Source organism: Trematomus bernacchii, unplaced genomic scaffold (genome assembly GCF_902827165.1).
Source record: "Trematomus bernacchii unplaced genomic scaffold, fTreBer1.1, whole genome shotgun sequence".
NCBI classification, from domain to species: Eukaryota; Metazoa; Chordata; class Actinopteri; order Perciformes; family Nototheniidae; genus Trematomus; species Trematomus bernacchii.
In genome coordinates, this window is record NW_022987313.1 from 3,788,854 (window position 1) to 3,804,703 (window position 15,850).

The following is a 15,850-nucleotide window of genomic DNA, read 5'->3' on the forward strand; positions in this document are numbered from 1 at the left end:
GACACATCCTCATCACTCCACCGCTCCAATTGATTTATTTAGTGTTGCTATAATAACTGCTTTCACAAAAGGAATCTCTTCGGGTGTGCTGTCCGAAGCGAGCAAATACAATGGCCGCTTACAACAAAAAATTCAGAGTCAAACGGGCGTGGTTTGCATTCCGCACAGCCAATCAGACGTACGAACTACTTTCTCCCACGACAGTCCCTGCTCTCTAGCAGGGACTGAAAAGCGGGTCGGACGAACTAAATTGAGCTACTTTAGTTCCTGGGGCTTTTTGGTGTGAACGCAAATATATCGTAGTTCTGATTAACTATTGTGGGAAAAGTACACCAAAGTACTCCGGTGTGAACGCACCTATTAAGATATGACATTTATAGTCCTATAGTAGAGTAATCCTTAAAAGGATTTAAAGTAATTGATGTGACCCGTAACCGCACAATAGTGTAGTCTACTGTACAACTAAGGTATTGAAATAGTTATGTTTCTTAGGTTTTTATATTGTGAGCCCAAGAAGGACCCAATAGTTATACATTTTAATAAAAGACATAGGCTATTGTTATGTTTCACAAATTTCCTTTTCTCTAATATCCCCTTCATGGCTTTAAAATGCCTCTGATATGAGTTTTTGGAAGTTGCTACTGAACATGTTCATGAGTTATTGTGTAGGGTCGGCCACTGTAATCAGAGATATTAAAGGTTGGAGTCAAATACAGTAGTCTAAGGTATACACACTTTAACACATATAATATACCCATAAAAACGAGTTAGCAAACAACATTTTTCAACTCCTAGTCCTATTCTTATGATGCACCTTTTACTGACTGTAGAGTGCCGTGGTATTAAATACCTATGTTTGTATGGTGTTTTTGTAAAAATATTCAGGCTAACAACCATGCTACTAGTAACAAGTCACATGAAAAGTTGCTCTAAATATGCTTTAGAACTTAACTTTAACACACAAACATCCATTTAAAATACTCCATTTCATATAAACTGGCTTGGGTCTTTGGCACTTCAAAGAGACTCCTTATACATGCAGATGTGAAATGCCTGCTACGTGGTGGTGTGTCACTGTACGTGATTGGCGGGGAGGGAGTGTGTGTGTCTGGGAACCTGCTACTGGTTTCCCACACACACACACAGCCGCAGTCAGTCAGCCAGCCAGACAGACGGTCTCTGCGCAGAAACAGCAGCAAGGAAACAAACTCTCCTCCCGCCGCTTACACACCAACAACTGTCGCAGAAGTAAAGTCGACGCGATGTTAAAAGTGAAAGGCTTCCGTTTAGTGTGAGGAGACTGGGAAAAACAAGGCTGCGGAAAGTGAGTAAACTCTGACAGCAGCTGGAGAAATTAACCGAAGGACTCGGGGACCCGCCGCACGTGGAAATTACTACTGAAACACATCGGTAAGTAACGCTAACTCCAGACTGTGCTTCTTTATAGACATTTCAATTCAAATAGAAATAGTGTGGTAAAGTTTAATTAATGTAGAATCTGTTTTCGCTTTATTGAGAAGCGTAGGATTAAAATACTGCGTCAACACTTTCCACCACTTTACGGTTGGTTTCAGGACAAGTGTGCGCGCGGGTTGTTTGGCTCATTAACCGAATGCATGTGCTTGTGTTGTGGAAACAAAGCGTGGTCAAACGTTTCTTCTGTAAACTTGATGGGGAACTATTTTTACCTCTGCTTTGAGAAAATTAACTCAGGTTAATGTGTGTTTTATGGTGTTCATGGAGGTGCACCGCGCCCCACCTGAGCTGTCTTCATAAACGCAGGCTGTAGTGACAGGGGGTTTACAATACAATACAAATGCATTCATGGTGTCAAGCCTTAAGTCTTACAACATATTATCAGTTTCATTCAAGTTGGCCCCCGTGTACTCGTATCTTGGAAGTGATAATATTCCAGTGAAATGTATTTCAGCCCAGTCAAGTGAATTTGGGTGTAGTCCACTTTAAATAGCCGAGTATTATGATTGTCTTACTTATGTGTCATCACTGTTTACTCGTAAAGTAATACATGACAATTATTTCATAAGGTCACACTATTCACATCAAAAGTATATAAGGTACATGTGGTGGTTTGTGCTGGTGCAAACAAACCATATGGAATGAATAACATTTAAAAATATCCCAGAAACCCAAGATTAGTCAATATATTGATTAACATTAAATGTGATATTTAACAGACGGTTGCTTTACTCTTAGTGTTACTATACTGAAAACTTTTTTGGGGCTGTGTTTTGAATGTTGGGTGTTATTGAGTGTGCACTAAACCAGAACTAGGCGCAGGCATATGCAAACTAAACTGCTACTTAGCCCCCCAGACGCTACATGGGGCCCCAACAATAGCAAATTAATACCTGGGTTCTCAGGTGAAACCAATCATCTAATCTTTACAGAAACCTAATTTTTTCTTATATAGGATGGTCAGTTTCTGGTTCCTAAACTGGCTTGTATCTTCACAGTGACCAAATGTGAAGTCCTGTTCTTTGTTGAAATCATATTTAACACGTTTTGTCTTATTTTATAAGAAAAATAAACCATCCAGACGACTTATTTTTCTCACTTTCATTGGTTGTTTTTAAGGATCCAAAATGCTTGGGCTTGCTCTTTGCTGAATCTAAAGTTAGAATGCCTGTATTTATGAACACCAATTACCACATGTCTCCCCTGCTGTGTGTGTGGCAGGTTCAGACCCAGAGGGATGTCTGGTTCAGACTAGCAGTGAGTCCCCTAATCCTACCCTTGTGACTCCTAATGGCATTAACTTCCCCACTTACATTTTAAATATTGCATCCTATACAAGAGTCCTAATTTGCTATGGCACGCCATAAAAGATAAGATTAAGCCTCTCCGTACTTCAGTGTCCAATTACAGTCAGCATAATATAAACTGTCGAGCTGGCTCCCTCCCTGTGTGTCCACCACCTCAGCGTACTATTGCCAAAAAGGACAGATATTCTTGAAGGCAGACATAAAGACATAAAGAGCCTTGTTTTTGTTGCTCATATAATGATACATGATACATCAGTGTGTCTGACAAGATGACAGTAAGATTTGGAGACCCTGAGGAATCTGAATCCTGAGATTGTGGTTTTCCTTCTCGCATGCTCTCTTTGCTAATATCCTTAGCATTAACTCAGTTTTGCTAGACATATAATGGGGAAGTAGTTACATTTTGACATACGTCTGGTTTGTGTTTTGTCGGTTTACATCGGAAGTTCTGCTGATTTTGCACTAAGTGTATAATCCATACTTCCTTTTTTTGGATATGTACATAGACACGCAGTGCTGGCGCTTTTAGCTTATCCTTATGCAAACTAATTATACATTCACTTTTGTATCCTGAATGAATGCCTCAAGCCCATTCCCTAGAATACAAATGGATCATTGTCTCTTCAGTTGTATTTGAGACATCAAATATTAGTAAGTGCTTTATATTTACTTTTCAAATATTTACCTACCACAGTTCAGTCCCTCCCAAATGTTTTATCATCACAAGATGCTGAGCTATAAAGAATCAGCTCATTGGGGGCCTGACATGTAATTCATTGATTCATGGTTAGCCCATGCCTCCCTGGTTCTATATAACCTTCACCAGCTGCTGAGAAATATAGACGGGCCTTTTCCTTTTTGTGCTAAAAGAGTAAGGTCTCTTCAACCAGCTGCTTCTATGGAGAGCTCTTCTTTTTGTGATCAACTCTTATTTATATATTGTGAAATAGCTATATAGTGCAGGATGTGCAGTTTTCCGTTTTGTGTGCATGTCCCACAATATAAAAAGTACATTGCTTGCCACACTTACTGTGTAGTGAAGAGAAAATGCAATGTACATTTAAGCTAAAAGACAAATCTTATACTTAATTATGAGCAGGATCTTAAAGCCAGAAATGGTTTTGTTCCTCTCCTCCCTCATGCTCCTCCCCGAAAGAGCTCTGTCTGAGAGCATTTCAAACAAACTGCCGTAATCCTCCTTCAAGGATGAAGTGGCTCCTACAAAGCAGTCCCAGCCTCTCTCAGAAGAGCCAGCTATTGGTGCTTTCATGGGTTTCCCCAATCATTATCTCAACATCAGTTTGATCCCTTTGCAGTGCACACATGTTTTAACTGTGCAAAACCTTGAATCTCTTTTGAAAATATAACTTCTTTGTAGTTTTGTGTGCTCGTTAACATTGGCATGCTTTAAACTGTGATTCAGATGCTCAATTTGAAGAACATGGTTGAGGTGCAGTACTACTTATAATTTCTGTTAGTAGAGTTTGCCATCATTTATAAAGCCTGACATTGTTTATTATTCAAGTTTATACTCTTGCAGCCCTGTGTCCTTTGCTAGTTATAAATCCTTGTCTACTAAAACAGCATAGCAGTCAGATTTGACTTAATTAAGAATATTCTACTGACTTTCATGTATTATGAAACACCAGATGTAGCTTTCCCCAGTTGGAACTGAAGTGTGTAGTTGTACAGCATAATCATTCTTGGTATAATTGGCTCTTGTCATCAACATGATACCTGATACCTGCAAATGATGCGTGACTGACAGGGTTTACTGCGCATGCCAACAGTTTTGTTTGTTGTTGTTTTCTAGCGGCCTGTGTAGAATTAGATTTCAATTAATCTCAGGCTGGCTGTTACACAAAAAGAAAACAACAGGGTAGACACTGTACTCTCTCTATTCTTTTATAACATTTCAGATCTGTTTATGTGGCGACGATGGATACTGCTCATTCAAAGTAACACATCTGATGTAATTTATGAATACGTGCACACTGTGGAATGCTTTTTTCTGTCAAATCAAAGCCTGGTACAGAGCAACGATTCAACATGAAAGTCATGCATGATAAGCTGCAGATGAGGCAAAGTGTTTCTTTCACTCTTCCTTAAGAGTGCAGAGTGGAATAAAGAAACTACTTCAATCTAATGTCAGTGGGAGAAGTGGATACAGTTGATGAATTATGTTATCTGTTTTTTATCTTGCCATCGCTCATAATGTTCCAAAATCTTGTTTTGTACTTCATACTCATTCCGCAAAGGTTAGTCTACACAAAAACTGCAAGTGATATTTCTAACTTTGCTCTACTTATTGTTCTCTGCGGTTGTAAAATTGGTTATTTTTCCCTGTATTGTTTACACAAAATGATTGTTGACATACCAGTCTAGTGCACTGTATGCTTTTCTGAACATGCACATTTTAGGTACACTGTTTCAGCTTTATCTCAAATACTGCACATCAAACTCCAGAACTACACCGTACATATTAGTGTTGTTTTTAGAATATTAGTAATGCATTATCTTCACAATTTTAAGTAAATAGTCAGAAAAATGTTCAGTTTCCAAAACAAACCAACTTGTTAGGCTTTGCAATGCAGGCCGTGTACAGAGAGGGGATTTTGAAGCCTTTGATAGTTGAAGCTGACAACACATCTTAATGCAGAATCTTAGACAAACAAAGTTGACAATTTATTATTCCCTTTCAGTGGTGGGTGTTTTCTAATAAGTAAAGATAAGGCACATGTGTGTTTTCCCATGCTTATCACTATTTCTGATGCATGTGTACACATTCCCTAACCCTAACTGACGTTTGTTTGCTCAACCCATGACATAACTTAACCTTAACCTAAGTCTGTTCTCACTCGTGGTCCTAATGTCATATGTCTTATTTAAAGGTCCCCTATTATACTGTTTTTCATTACTTTATTATAGGTCTCGGATATATACAAGACATGGCTCTGAAGTGTTTGGCTCCAAACACCAAACGGATCATTGCAGCATCCCACAAACCCCTCTGTTTCAGCCCTGTTTCAAAAGTGCTGATTCTCTGTCTTTTACTTTAGATGAAAATAAGGAGCCACTCCCCACGCCCCTCTGAGAGATATTTGGTTAAAAAGAACACAATGGTGCTCTAGGAGGAGATTCAGGTGATAAGGTGGGGGGGTTACCTTGGTTGGTGATTGGCTAATGGTTACACAAGCCAAAAAATCGTCATGACATCATAAAGTGGCCAAAATCTGAGCTCATTTTCAGATAGGTTTTTATATAAATGGATCAGGACAAAAAGTGAGCGAATATTTTTTCCTGAAACTTTCAGAATCTCTTTACACAGAGGGGACACATGTTTATGTATAAAAGACATGAAAAGTGGATTTTGCATAATAGGTGACCTTTAACATATACAACACATACATGTCAATATCGCAGTACGTTTTAGATGTCTCTCAGTTTGTCTTAGTCAAGAGTCCATGCACATACAGTACTGCAGCTACATTTTTCATATCTGTGATCCATTTTTATTGTCTTTAATTCTCACGCAAGCTGACAGTCAATATGCAGAAAAGTAAATATACTTGGCGGTTCCTCCCTACATGTATTTCTAAAACCTGGTGTGTTGAATTTGAGTTTGTATATTTATAAAGATACACCTTCCATTCAGTTTGAGGAGGCCCTGTGTCATCCACCTGTCTTTTGAGCCCCTCTCTTCTGCAACTCCTGCTACAGTGGCAGGTTCCTATGGGCTCGTGAGCACAGGCTGAGAGCAGGACTGATGCTAAAATAAGTTAACACAAAAACCCAATGAGGTCCTATGAGAGCCGTGAGCACAGACTGAACAGATTTCACATTAACACACTGGGCAAGAGCGGAGCCAGACAGCAGTGCGGCTTGGCAATACACGGCCACAAGTAATGAAGTGTTCTGGAAAAGGGCCGTGCTTGGAAATGGGGTGATAAGCAGCCGTAAAATATATGTACGTCGTTTTCACTGCCACAGCCGCTCCAGTACATTAATTTGGCCCTGCTTTGCGAGCATTGCATAAGACTGCTCGAGTCAAACCATAAGCTATGCATTGTCACTGGCTACATTTGCCTGCCTCCAGGCTCCCCTCTGTCTCCTCCTCTTCATCATCCTCCTTGTATTCTTCCTCGCATCCCCCATTCCCTTATCCCTCCTTCCCGTCATGCTTCAGCAGGCCACCTTAGGGGGGGTAGGCGCTCCCCATTGCCTGGTGACAGCTTGCAGGGAGATGTGGGCAACCCTCTTTCTCAGCTGGAGGAAAGAGGAGATGAGGGAGGCATGTTACGGATAAGGGCTTCCACAGAGAGGAACTCTGCTAGTGTCATTTGTTCGAGGAAAACAAGACGAGTAGCTTTTGAAGATTTAACCTTAATGTTCTTTTCTTATTCATTATCCCAATAACTGAGAAGAGAAGGAGATGTTAAAGGATAGACATGGGGAAAGGGTGAATTCATTTAGGACAGTTACTTTACATTTGTGAGTACATGTGGATTCAGTGTCATGTATGTTGGGTAAACATTGGCATAATGACAAATGACAGAATTGTGGAATCGTTTTGCCCCTTAACAAGGACATCTTAAAGGTCCCCTATTATACTGTTTTTCATCAATATATTATAGGTCTCAGATATATACAAAACATGTCTCTGAAGTGTTTGGCTCCAAATACCAAACAGATCATGCATTGCAGCATCCCATAAACCCCTCTGTTTCAGCCCTGTTTCAAAAGTGCTGATTCTCTGTCTGTTACTTTAGATGAAAATAAGGAGCCACTCCCCACGCCCTTCTGAGAGATATTTGGTTAAAATGAACACAATGGTGGGGGGGGGGGGGGGGGGTTACCTTGGTTGGTGATTGGCTAATGGTTACACAAGCCAAAAAAAATCGTTATGACATCATAAAGTGGCCAAAATCTGATCAGCTCATTTTCAGACAGGTTTTTATATAAATGGATCAGGACAAAAAGTGAGGGGGTCTTTTTTCCTGAAACTTTCAGAATCTCTTTACCCAGATGTTTATGTATAAAAGTCATGAAAAAGTGGATTTTGCATAATAGGTGACCTTTAAGCAATTTTTTGCTGGTTACAAACTGTGTCAAAGCCCTGACAGAATTGATACACATAAGAGTTCAAACCTCCGTCCTTGTTGAAGACATTAATGCTGGATACATTCAGAGCTGACCTCCGAATATGATTTATTCACAGGACATGATGTCCAAGTCTTTTCCGTGCTGTACTGTTTGTGCATTTTGAAGTTAGACTGGCACAGTAGTCCTGCAGTCTTTATCAGAGCTCAGAACGACATGCACAAACAACTCGAGGCACAGTTTTTACACGATGCCTGGCTCGCTCAAGAGGCTCAGCTTGAAAAAGCTTTCTTGCTTTTGAAAGAAGGTAGTTTGCAAAACTACTCTGTGCTTGTTATCACAGCTATCATTTAAGTTTTCCCTAGCAAACATGGTTGGGATGTTGGACTGCTTTTCAATTCCAAAGGCATATTTATTAGTTTCTGTAATTACTTTCCACAAAATCTTGGCCTGGGTTTTTGTTCACTGTGAAGTTGTGCGTTGCTGAGAGAGCGAAGGCGAAGAGAGATGGATGGAAACGGGGAAATACATTTGAACCTTAAACAGAAACGAAAGTTTGTAAATGTAGAACCAATGCAGTGATTCAGTCATATGTCTCATTGGGCCTTTTTATAGGAGATTAAGAGATGTATAAGATGACTTGAACATCTGTACAATGTAATGCAAAATAAAATACAGTGGCCTTACAATACATTATACCTTTGTAAAACCTATACTGTTACATTTAAGCGGGTGACTATCAGAAAGGTGAATACTTAACTACTTTAGTGCCACCTGTACACATTACCTTTGCCTGAAATGCCGTTCAGTTTAAAGCTGCCACAAAATGCTGTCTCAGAAATCACCATACAGTTGACACACAACAAAAATGAAACCATAAAAGTGTTATCGCATTATATTGTAGCCCTGGCATTGTATCTAAAGCTTTCACTGCTGTTGAATTCCTGCTTCTGACCTGACGTAATCCTCCTTTAACAATGACCACTAGTCAACAATGGCAGCCTTTCAGCAGCTAGTAAAGGGGGTGGAAAAGTTGGCTCATGCACTTTATTACTATCCGTGTAAACTTGCTGAAAGTTGTGCTTTAAGTTAATTAAACTTTGACTCCTAAACCGCTGAGCACTCAGTCTAAAACTTGTTTCACTTTTAGAAAACAACTTGGTGTTTGTTCCTCATCTGTCATTTATTAGCCAGCCAGTTCAATGAAGGCATTTCTCTAAAGTCTGACTGGCTTTGCCTGCAGTAGATTAATTCATCGACTGGTTGAGACTGACAGATCGGATCGCTTCATCAGGGTGGGCTGAGCAGGATGTGGTTGTGAGTTCTTGTGTGTGGCCGAGAGAATGATTAAGCTCCATGCATGGTCCTCAGGAGAGCATTTAGAACCAATTCACCCACTTCTTTTTGGCTGTTTTGTGCATTCGAGCCCAGTTTTCCCTGCAACATCAGACATACTTCTGTGTCTCTTGAGGTTTATTCCCAGCCACAAAGAAATACATTTCCTAGAAGTCATTGGCTTGTAATAATAGAAACATGATTGCTGTTCTGTATCAGTAAGACTTACCAGTACTCTTAACAGCTTCAGCTCGAGACATTTCATCTCTGCGAGGGCCTGTACTTCCACTAGAGACTGGCTGCAACACAGAGAATCTAAGCTTTGGAACTCTTAAACTCATTACTTCATGTTATGCACACGGTGAGCAGTATAGTGTAAAATGTAGATTGATTGTTTGTATGTCGTTTTGGAGTCTAACAGTACGTCCACACGGTTCCGTTGCATGCTTCAACAGAGACGCTTCCCATTCACTTTGAATGGGGTGACGTCAAACTTTGCCGAACTGCATTGTGGTTCCGTCGCGTCGCTTTGCCTCCATTGCTCGCTTCGAAAGTTGAGAAAAGTTCAACTTTTCAAGCGTCGACGGAAGCGCAAGCCAATCAAATCATATGCCAGTACAAGTATTAGCCAGACACGCCCACCGGCAAGCTTCAACGCGACGGAACCGCGTGGACGTACCGTAAGGGAGTGACTGGCCTGAGGATGTGAACACAGAATCAAGCTTTACAGTTCAACAGCTTTTTATTTAGTTTTTTTCCTGTTGTTAATATTTGCTATCAAAATCCTGTGTGTCTTCATCAGCTGGCCGTAAACTGCTCACTACTCAGACAAACAACCCGTGATGAGGGGTTGCAAGTGCATATAGTGTGGGGCTTTTTTTTTACATGCAAGTGTAAAGCAGTTAGCTTTAGGAGCACAGACAATGTGACTCTCCAAGTGCCTCGGATGTTTGCTTCATGTTATGCAGCAGCAGTAAGTGCAAAAGGGCTTGCTGAAGTGCAGTAGAGGTCAATGGGTTTGTTGATTAATAGATATCCTTTCCAGCAGTCACATGACTGCTCTCACTGCCCTGAAACAGCTGTGCCAATCAAAGTCATGCTAATGGAGACAAATAGTAATAATACAAAAAAGATTATGAAACCTATATGATCAATTAAGGCTATTTTTGCTGCTTTTTTAAAGTTGGAAATGGGACACATACGCACAATGTTACATGTAATTCCCTATCAGTCATTACCTTGTTCATTTATTAATACCCAAAACACACGGCCAACCGTTTTCATAGAGACTTGGATAAAAAAGTTCTATATCTCAACACTTTTAAAAATAGATGCAAGTAATGTAAGTCATAATTTTGTAGACTTTTAGTAGGAAATTCTAGATCTGCATTTTATATATAGTCAGCCTGGTCCAACATATTTTGCTAATTTAACTTGCCGTTCTCTTCTGCTCTTCAGGAAGTGTGGATCTCGTTTTCTCCACTCAAACTATTCTCCAGTTGTTCACTCCTGCCTTCTTCAGAGATGAGCATCAAGTCGGCCATAAACAAGGAGGTCTTCATACCCCACGATGAGAAGATGCTTGTTGCTGCGCAGGTGAAGAGGAGGACCAAGAAGAAGATCCCCTTCCTGGCCACAGGTGGTCAGGGAGACTACATGACCTTCATCTGCATCTCAGGTCAGAGGACAAACCTTTGCTTTGTTTCTGTTGAAAGGGCTTTACAGTGTTTGTGTACTATGTGTGGGTTTTGTTGCTGCGACCCAAGTTCACATTTCAGCATGTCTCCTTTAATGTCCCACGAATGTTCCCACTGATGAGCATGTTTTCCTTTCCCCTGCCAATCGAATGACACGCTAAATCAGTTTACTGCTGGGCTTTAGGTCAATCCCTTTTAAATAGATTAGATTTACGCTGAAAGTGAATAATTGTTTCACCAGAATTTGAGGTTTTAATTATTTAGTTTTTCTACCTTTTTGAACATTAGCTGAGATATTGCTTGTTAATTGAATCAGCCATGCATATTATTCATGAAGAGAATAGCTAGAGCGTATTAATTTCACTGCCAGTAGAAGTGCTTATGCAGATCAATGGCATTTCTTAATCCTGCCACTTAAATGCATATTAAACTCTGCCTTGGCAGCAGCAGATTTCATCACTAAAGGTTCAAACTTGCTAAAGGAGAAAATGAAAGTATGTGTACAGCTGGAAGGCCGGTGCGCACTCGATGTGGTTTCAAGGTTGCCTTCTGGTAGTTACTCAACACTGATCTTCTGTGTTTACACTCTCAAATGCAAAAAATTGTGTATGAAGTGCAAGTCACAATTAACCACAGGTTTCTGAAAGCAGAACGCTTTTTCAGAGAGGTTTATGAGTCATTTCCCCTTTGATGTGGAATTGAGGGCGGTTTGATATCCTCTTGTTGTTATGTCAGTGTCATCACGTCCCCTCCACCTTTGGGCCCAGTTTGAGTTCTGCTGCTCCAAAATCTATTGAAGTTACTGGATATCCCAACTGCTTAGCTGCATGGCGTAATCAAAATGCATAGATTATCTGATCTTGTAGCTTCCTTGATTAAAAGAAAATTGGTTACAACAAAATACATGGCAGTATATCGATAGATTAGAGAGTGGACTGCAGTTTGTTTGAATCCCACAAGTGGCTTGACTGATTGTTTTTGTCTATTTGTAATTGATGAATTCCCAGAGACCCTTTTTCTTTTTTCAGAACCCATCAACTGTCCAGAAATCCAATTTCATTTTAATTGGCATGTTATAGAAAAAAAGCAGTAAATTCTTCTTTAAAAATCAGCAACTGTTTTAGACTTTCCCTTTCATAAATTATTTAATTTTTTCATCAATTATCACTGTTTTTGGAAATGTTGACGTGTGTAGGTCAGTGTGCAGGTCAGTGTGTAGGTCAGTGTGTAGGTTAGTGTGTAGGTCAGTGTAACCTGGCTGAGGGAAATCAGAATGACTGACGCAGTGTCAACCTAAAATCCTCTGGGAGGCATCAAATGGTAGCCAATCTAAACTGCCCTAAAGCTGCTATCAGTGGAGGATATACCCCACATCTCTGCTTCTTCTGGTTGGAGCAAGATATGTTCTCTAAATGCAGTGATGCCAAGGATGGGGAAACCTAAGGTTGTACTGTGGGATGTTGCATTCTTATTTATGTTTTTATATAACCCAGCTGAACAGGTGTGTTTTCTGTTTAAGCATTTGGGGGATTTGAGTGGGAGGTCCAGTTTTTTTGTTTTTTACCTAGGATTGAGAAAACGAACCTATTAATTCACAGCCATCTTTGCTTATTATGAGCAGAGGCATCAGGCTATTTAATTTGTCTGCTGAAGAGTATTTTGTTTATCCAATATTGGTCATTTTAAAGCAGGAACATTTGGTATCCTAAAAATAACAATAAGCTTTATGTGTAAATGGTTGTCTCATAATGTTCTAAAACAAATCAAGAAAATAGTTTTCTCGTAAATGTTTCATTTTTCCATCTCGGACGTGCTGTGTATTTACTTGGAATAATACCCCCATGCCTCTGCTCCGTATTGATTATTTTGTTACACCTACAAAACACCCTAATACGCCGTCGTACAACTAGCATCACGACAATCGCCGAGGTTAATGTCTGACATTAGTTAGCCTATTCAAAGTTTGTTTCTGTCTGCTCTTCCCCAACAGTCTCCTGACTGAGCTGCTGTTTTGTGTCACATGTGGGAGCACTGCAGTAAAGGCCAACACTGTTATGTGGTTGACTTAGTCATGTGGCATATCTTTAAACCAGCCAAGCATTGTTTCGAGTTGTGTGTGCGAAAGTGTGTTTGTATTCCTGAGCGCGTACGGTGTAGCCTGAGTGTGAAAGCATTCTGCACTGGTGTGTGTGTGACTCCTGAGTGTTCAGCCTGTGTGTAAACTATGTGAGAGCGCTGTGAAGGGTGGGGGAAGGGGGCCGCTGACAGTCTCATGGCTACAGTAGCAGATAGTTGAGGGTTGAGGAACCATGTAGTTGCAGCGTTATGTAATCATGTGCTTTGTCACGCCTAGAGGAAGCCTTCAGCAGGAGGAACTGTACTATAGAGAGACCTCGGGCACTCTCAAGCAGGGTGCAAGGATGAACACCAGGACCACAACTCCAGGATCATAGGCTGTGATTCTGTCACACTTTGTATACATGAAAAACAAAATGTTCCACTATGACTAATACCGCAAATACAGAAGCATACTTGCATTTGTTTCTTATCCGTTTAGAATAAGTCCCCCTCTCAGAGCCATTTAATGGATGTTGTGCAATTGGCCTAAGCAGTCTGCAGTGTCCTTTCAGTGTATTAGTCTTTGAATTGGCTGAACACATGGCTTTTTGTCTAAGGTAGAGCGCCACATCTATCAGTTGAACAACAAGGCCTGGACAGCTGCTACTTGAGGAGCAGTGCTTTTTGTTTCAGAAGAACATGTGGCTCCAGGAAAACAAGACTTGTTTGGCTTCAGGGTTACATCTTGGAATTCAGTTGTATATCAGTAAAGTGAGACCATCATATTCTGAAATTGCCTGCAGCAATGAACACATTTTCCATTAGAGGATTCTTTTTTATCCGATAGTCCGCCATCAGTAGTTGACAAAAGGCTGCTGTGCCTACATGTTTTAAGTGCATGATTATATTTATATTTGAAGCTGTTTTGTACAAACTGTGCATGTTGTCCACTTTGCTTTGCAGTTTGCTATCACAGTCTTGTGGGTTCTATTCTAAGTCTGGATCTCAGTCTCCTTCCGAGTGAAATGTGGTGTGGTTTTTGGGGGGAACACAACGCGGCCAAGATCCGTTGATATATCATAGTCAAACACTTAAATCATGATGAGTCATTGACTCATTGAGGATGTTTTATTTCCTAGCTCTTATTTCTGGCTGTACTTATCACATGTTGTGTTTGAGATGTGTAAGTTCTGTGTAACCAAATGTGATGCAACACTAAACTCTGCTGCCTCGCTCTGGCTTCACCTCACCTCTGTGACAAGTAGCTGCTTCTAGTGTTGTGATGAATATGATGTCTTTGATCTTATACACATACACGTTCACAGAGAGTTGCTCAAATACACACAGAAACTCCTGTTCTAACTTTTCACAACAACATCAGGGGTCCTGGGAGGAGTGTCCTGGAGAAAAGCCAAAAGCTGGACCTTGTTGGTCAGTGAGCTTTCTCTTTGAACACTGGGCTTCATGCGGTGCCTTTATGGCTGGATCTCAGCGCTGAAAAACTGGACCGCCCACAGAATGTTTGGCAGCAGAGATGTGAGGCCAGTGGAGCAAGATAAGACACTGAACGTTCACTGGAGCAGACTTTTAGCTGCATGCTTTTCATTACTTTTGTTGGTGTTGTGGTACACACATTTTCTTCCTTTCTCATACCATATGCACCTCTTGCCCTTTTTACATAGATGTGTATTTGTATAAGTAACTGCATCAGGGGAGGTCTAGTTTCTGTTCAAAGCGGCTCACTAAAATAAGAATAGTAGTCCAAGTAGTCCATCTCAAGCTCAGCTTAAAGGTAGGGTAGGTAAGTTTGAGAAACCGGCTCGAGATACACTTTTTGTTATATTCCATGGAATGCTCTTAACATCCAGATAGCAATGAATATCTTAAGTGCTTTGACAAAAAATCCATAAAAAAATGTCATCTGTGGAAGCCGTAATACTAAAAAGCACGACCAATCATTTTAGCCGGCTCGGCTAAAATAACTGGATGGCCTACCTGCCTGTCAGCCTTCCATCTGTGCACAAACTTATCTCGTGCCCTCATTGGTCATGTGCGCGTTCGTGTGTGTTGGAGGAGGGGCTCTGTAAGGAAGTGGCAGATTTTCTCCGGTTGTGTATTTTCAAATTCTAGCGATCTCGAGCCGGTTTCTCAAACTTACCTACCCTACCTTTAAGTGAGCCTGGGCCGGTGTTGTTGCTTACTTTAGGTTTAACCGCCATCACTTTTGTGTTCAGGTGGCAAGCAAGTAACTGGAGCTTGACTCGGATGTTTAGGAGTTGTATCTTTTTTTCACTGACAAATACACTGTTCCCAGCTATCACATTTATTCTACTGCCCTCTCTCATCGCTGCTATTGGGTCATTGATCATTAGGTCTATATATCTGTCCTGATCAATGGATAAACGCGCCTTAGGTTGGTTTCTAAATCATATTAACCAAGCAATGCCCTCACCTAATGTAAGCAAATGTTCTAGTGCCTTAGTGTTATTATATTCACACTATTATCCAATTTTTAAGTTGTGGTTTAGAATGTATTTTATTCATAAGCTTGAAAACATGATCCGAACAGTATCCCAGATTTCTTATCATTGCTGTTCAGCTTAGAAGTTCCAGATAGCATGTATGGGTTTCTGACTTGAGGATATGATGTTTGAAACGCGTATCTGGGATATAAGCCATGACCAGGGTAGTTGTGCGCATGTAAACAGTCATTAATGCTTTATGTTAATGTCTTCTCTGTGGGAAGCATGTGGGCATCCATGTTTTATGCGTGTATTCATGCACAGTGGGTTTATGCAGGCATGTTATTTTGTGGGTTGGTTCACATGTTAATTTTGTGTGTAGGCTGGGTCTTACAGTATGTTGATCACATGCTGG

The 15,850-nt window shown here is 40.5% G+C and overlaps 1 protein-coding gene across 2 annotated transcripts in view; it reads left to right on the forward strand.

The window, feature by feature from the left end:
• The first annotated feature begins 1,122 nt into the window (after positions 1-1,122).
• Positions 1,123-15,850, forward strand: part of stxbp6 (syntaxin binding protein 6 (amisyn)) — a 66,144-nt gene continuing 51,416 nt past the window's right edge. Inside the window, exons 1-2 of one of the 2 annotated variants that reach the window (XM_034123588.1) lie at positions 1,123-1,410; positions 10,677-10,896. In XM_034123588.1, coding sequence (XP_033979479.1) covers positions 10,743-10,896 — 154 coding nt within the window. In that variant the 5' untranslated portion in view covers positions 1,123-1,410; positions 10,677-10,742. The remainder of the gene's footprint in view (positions 1,411-10,676; positions 10,897-15,850) is intronic. The other variant, XM_034123597.1, reaches the window with a different exon arrangement.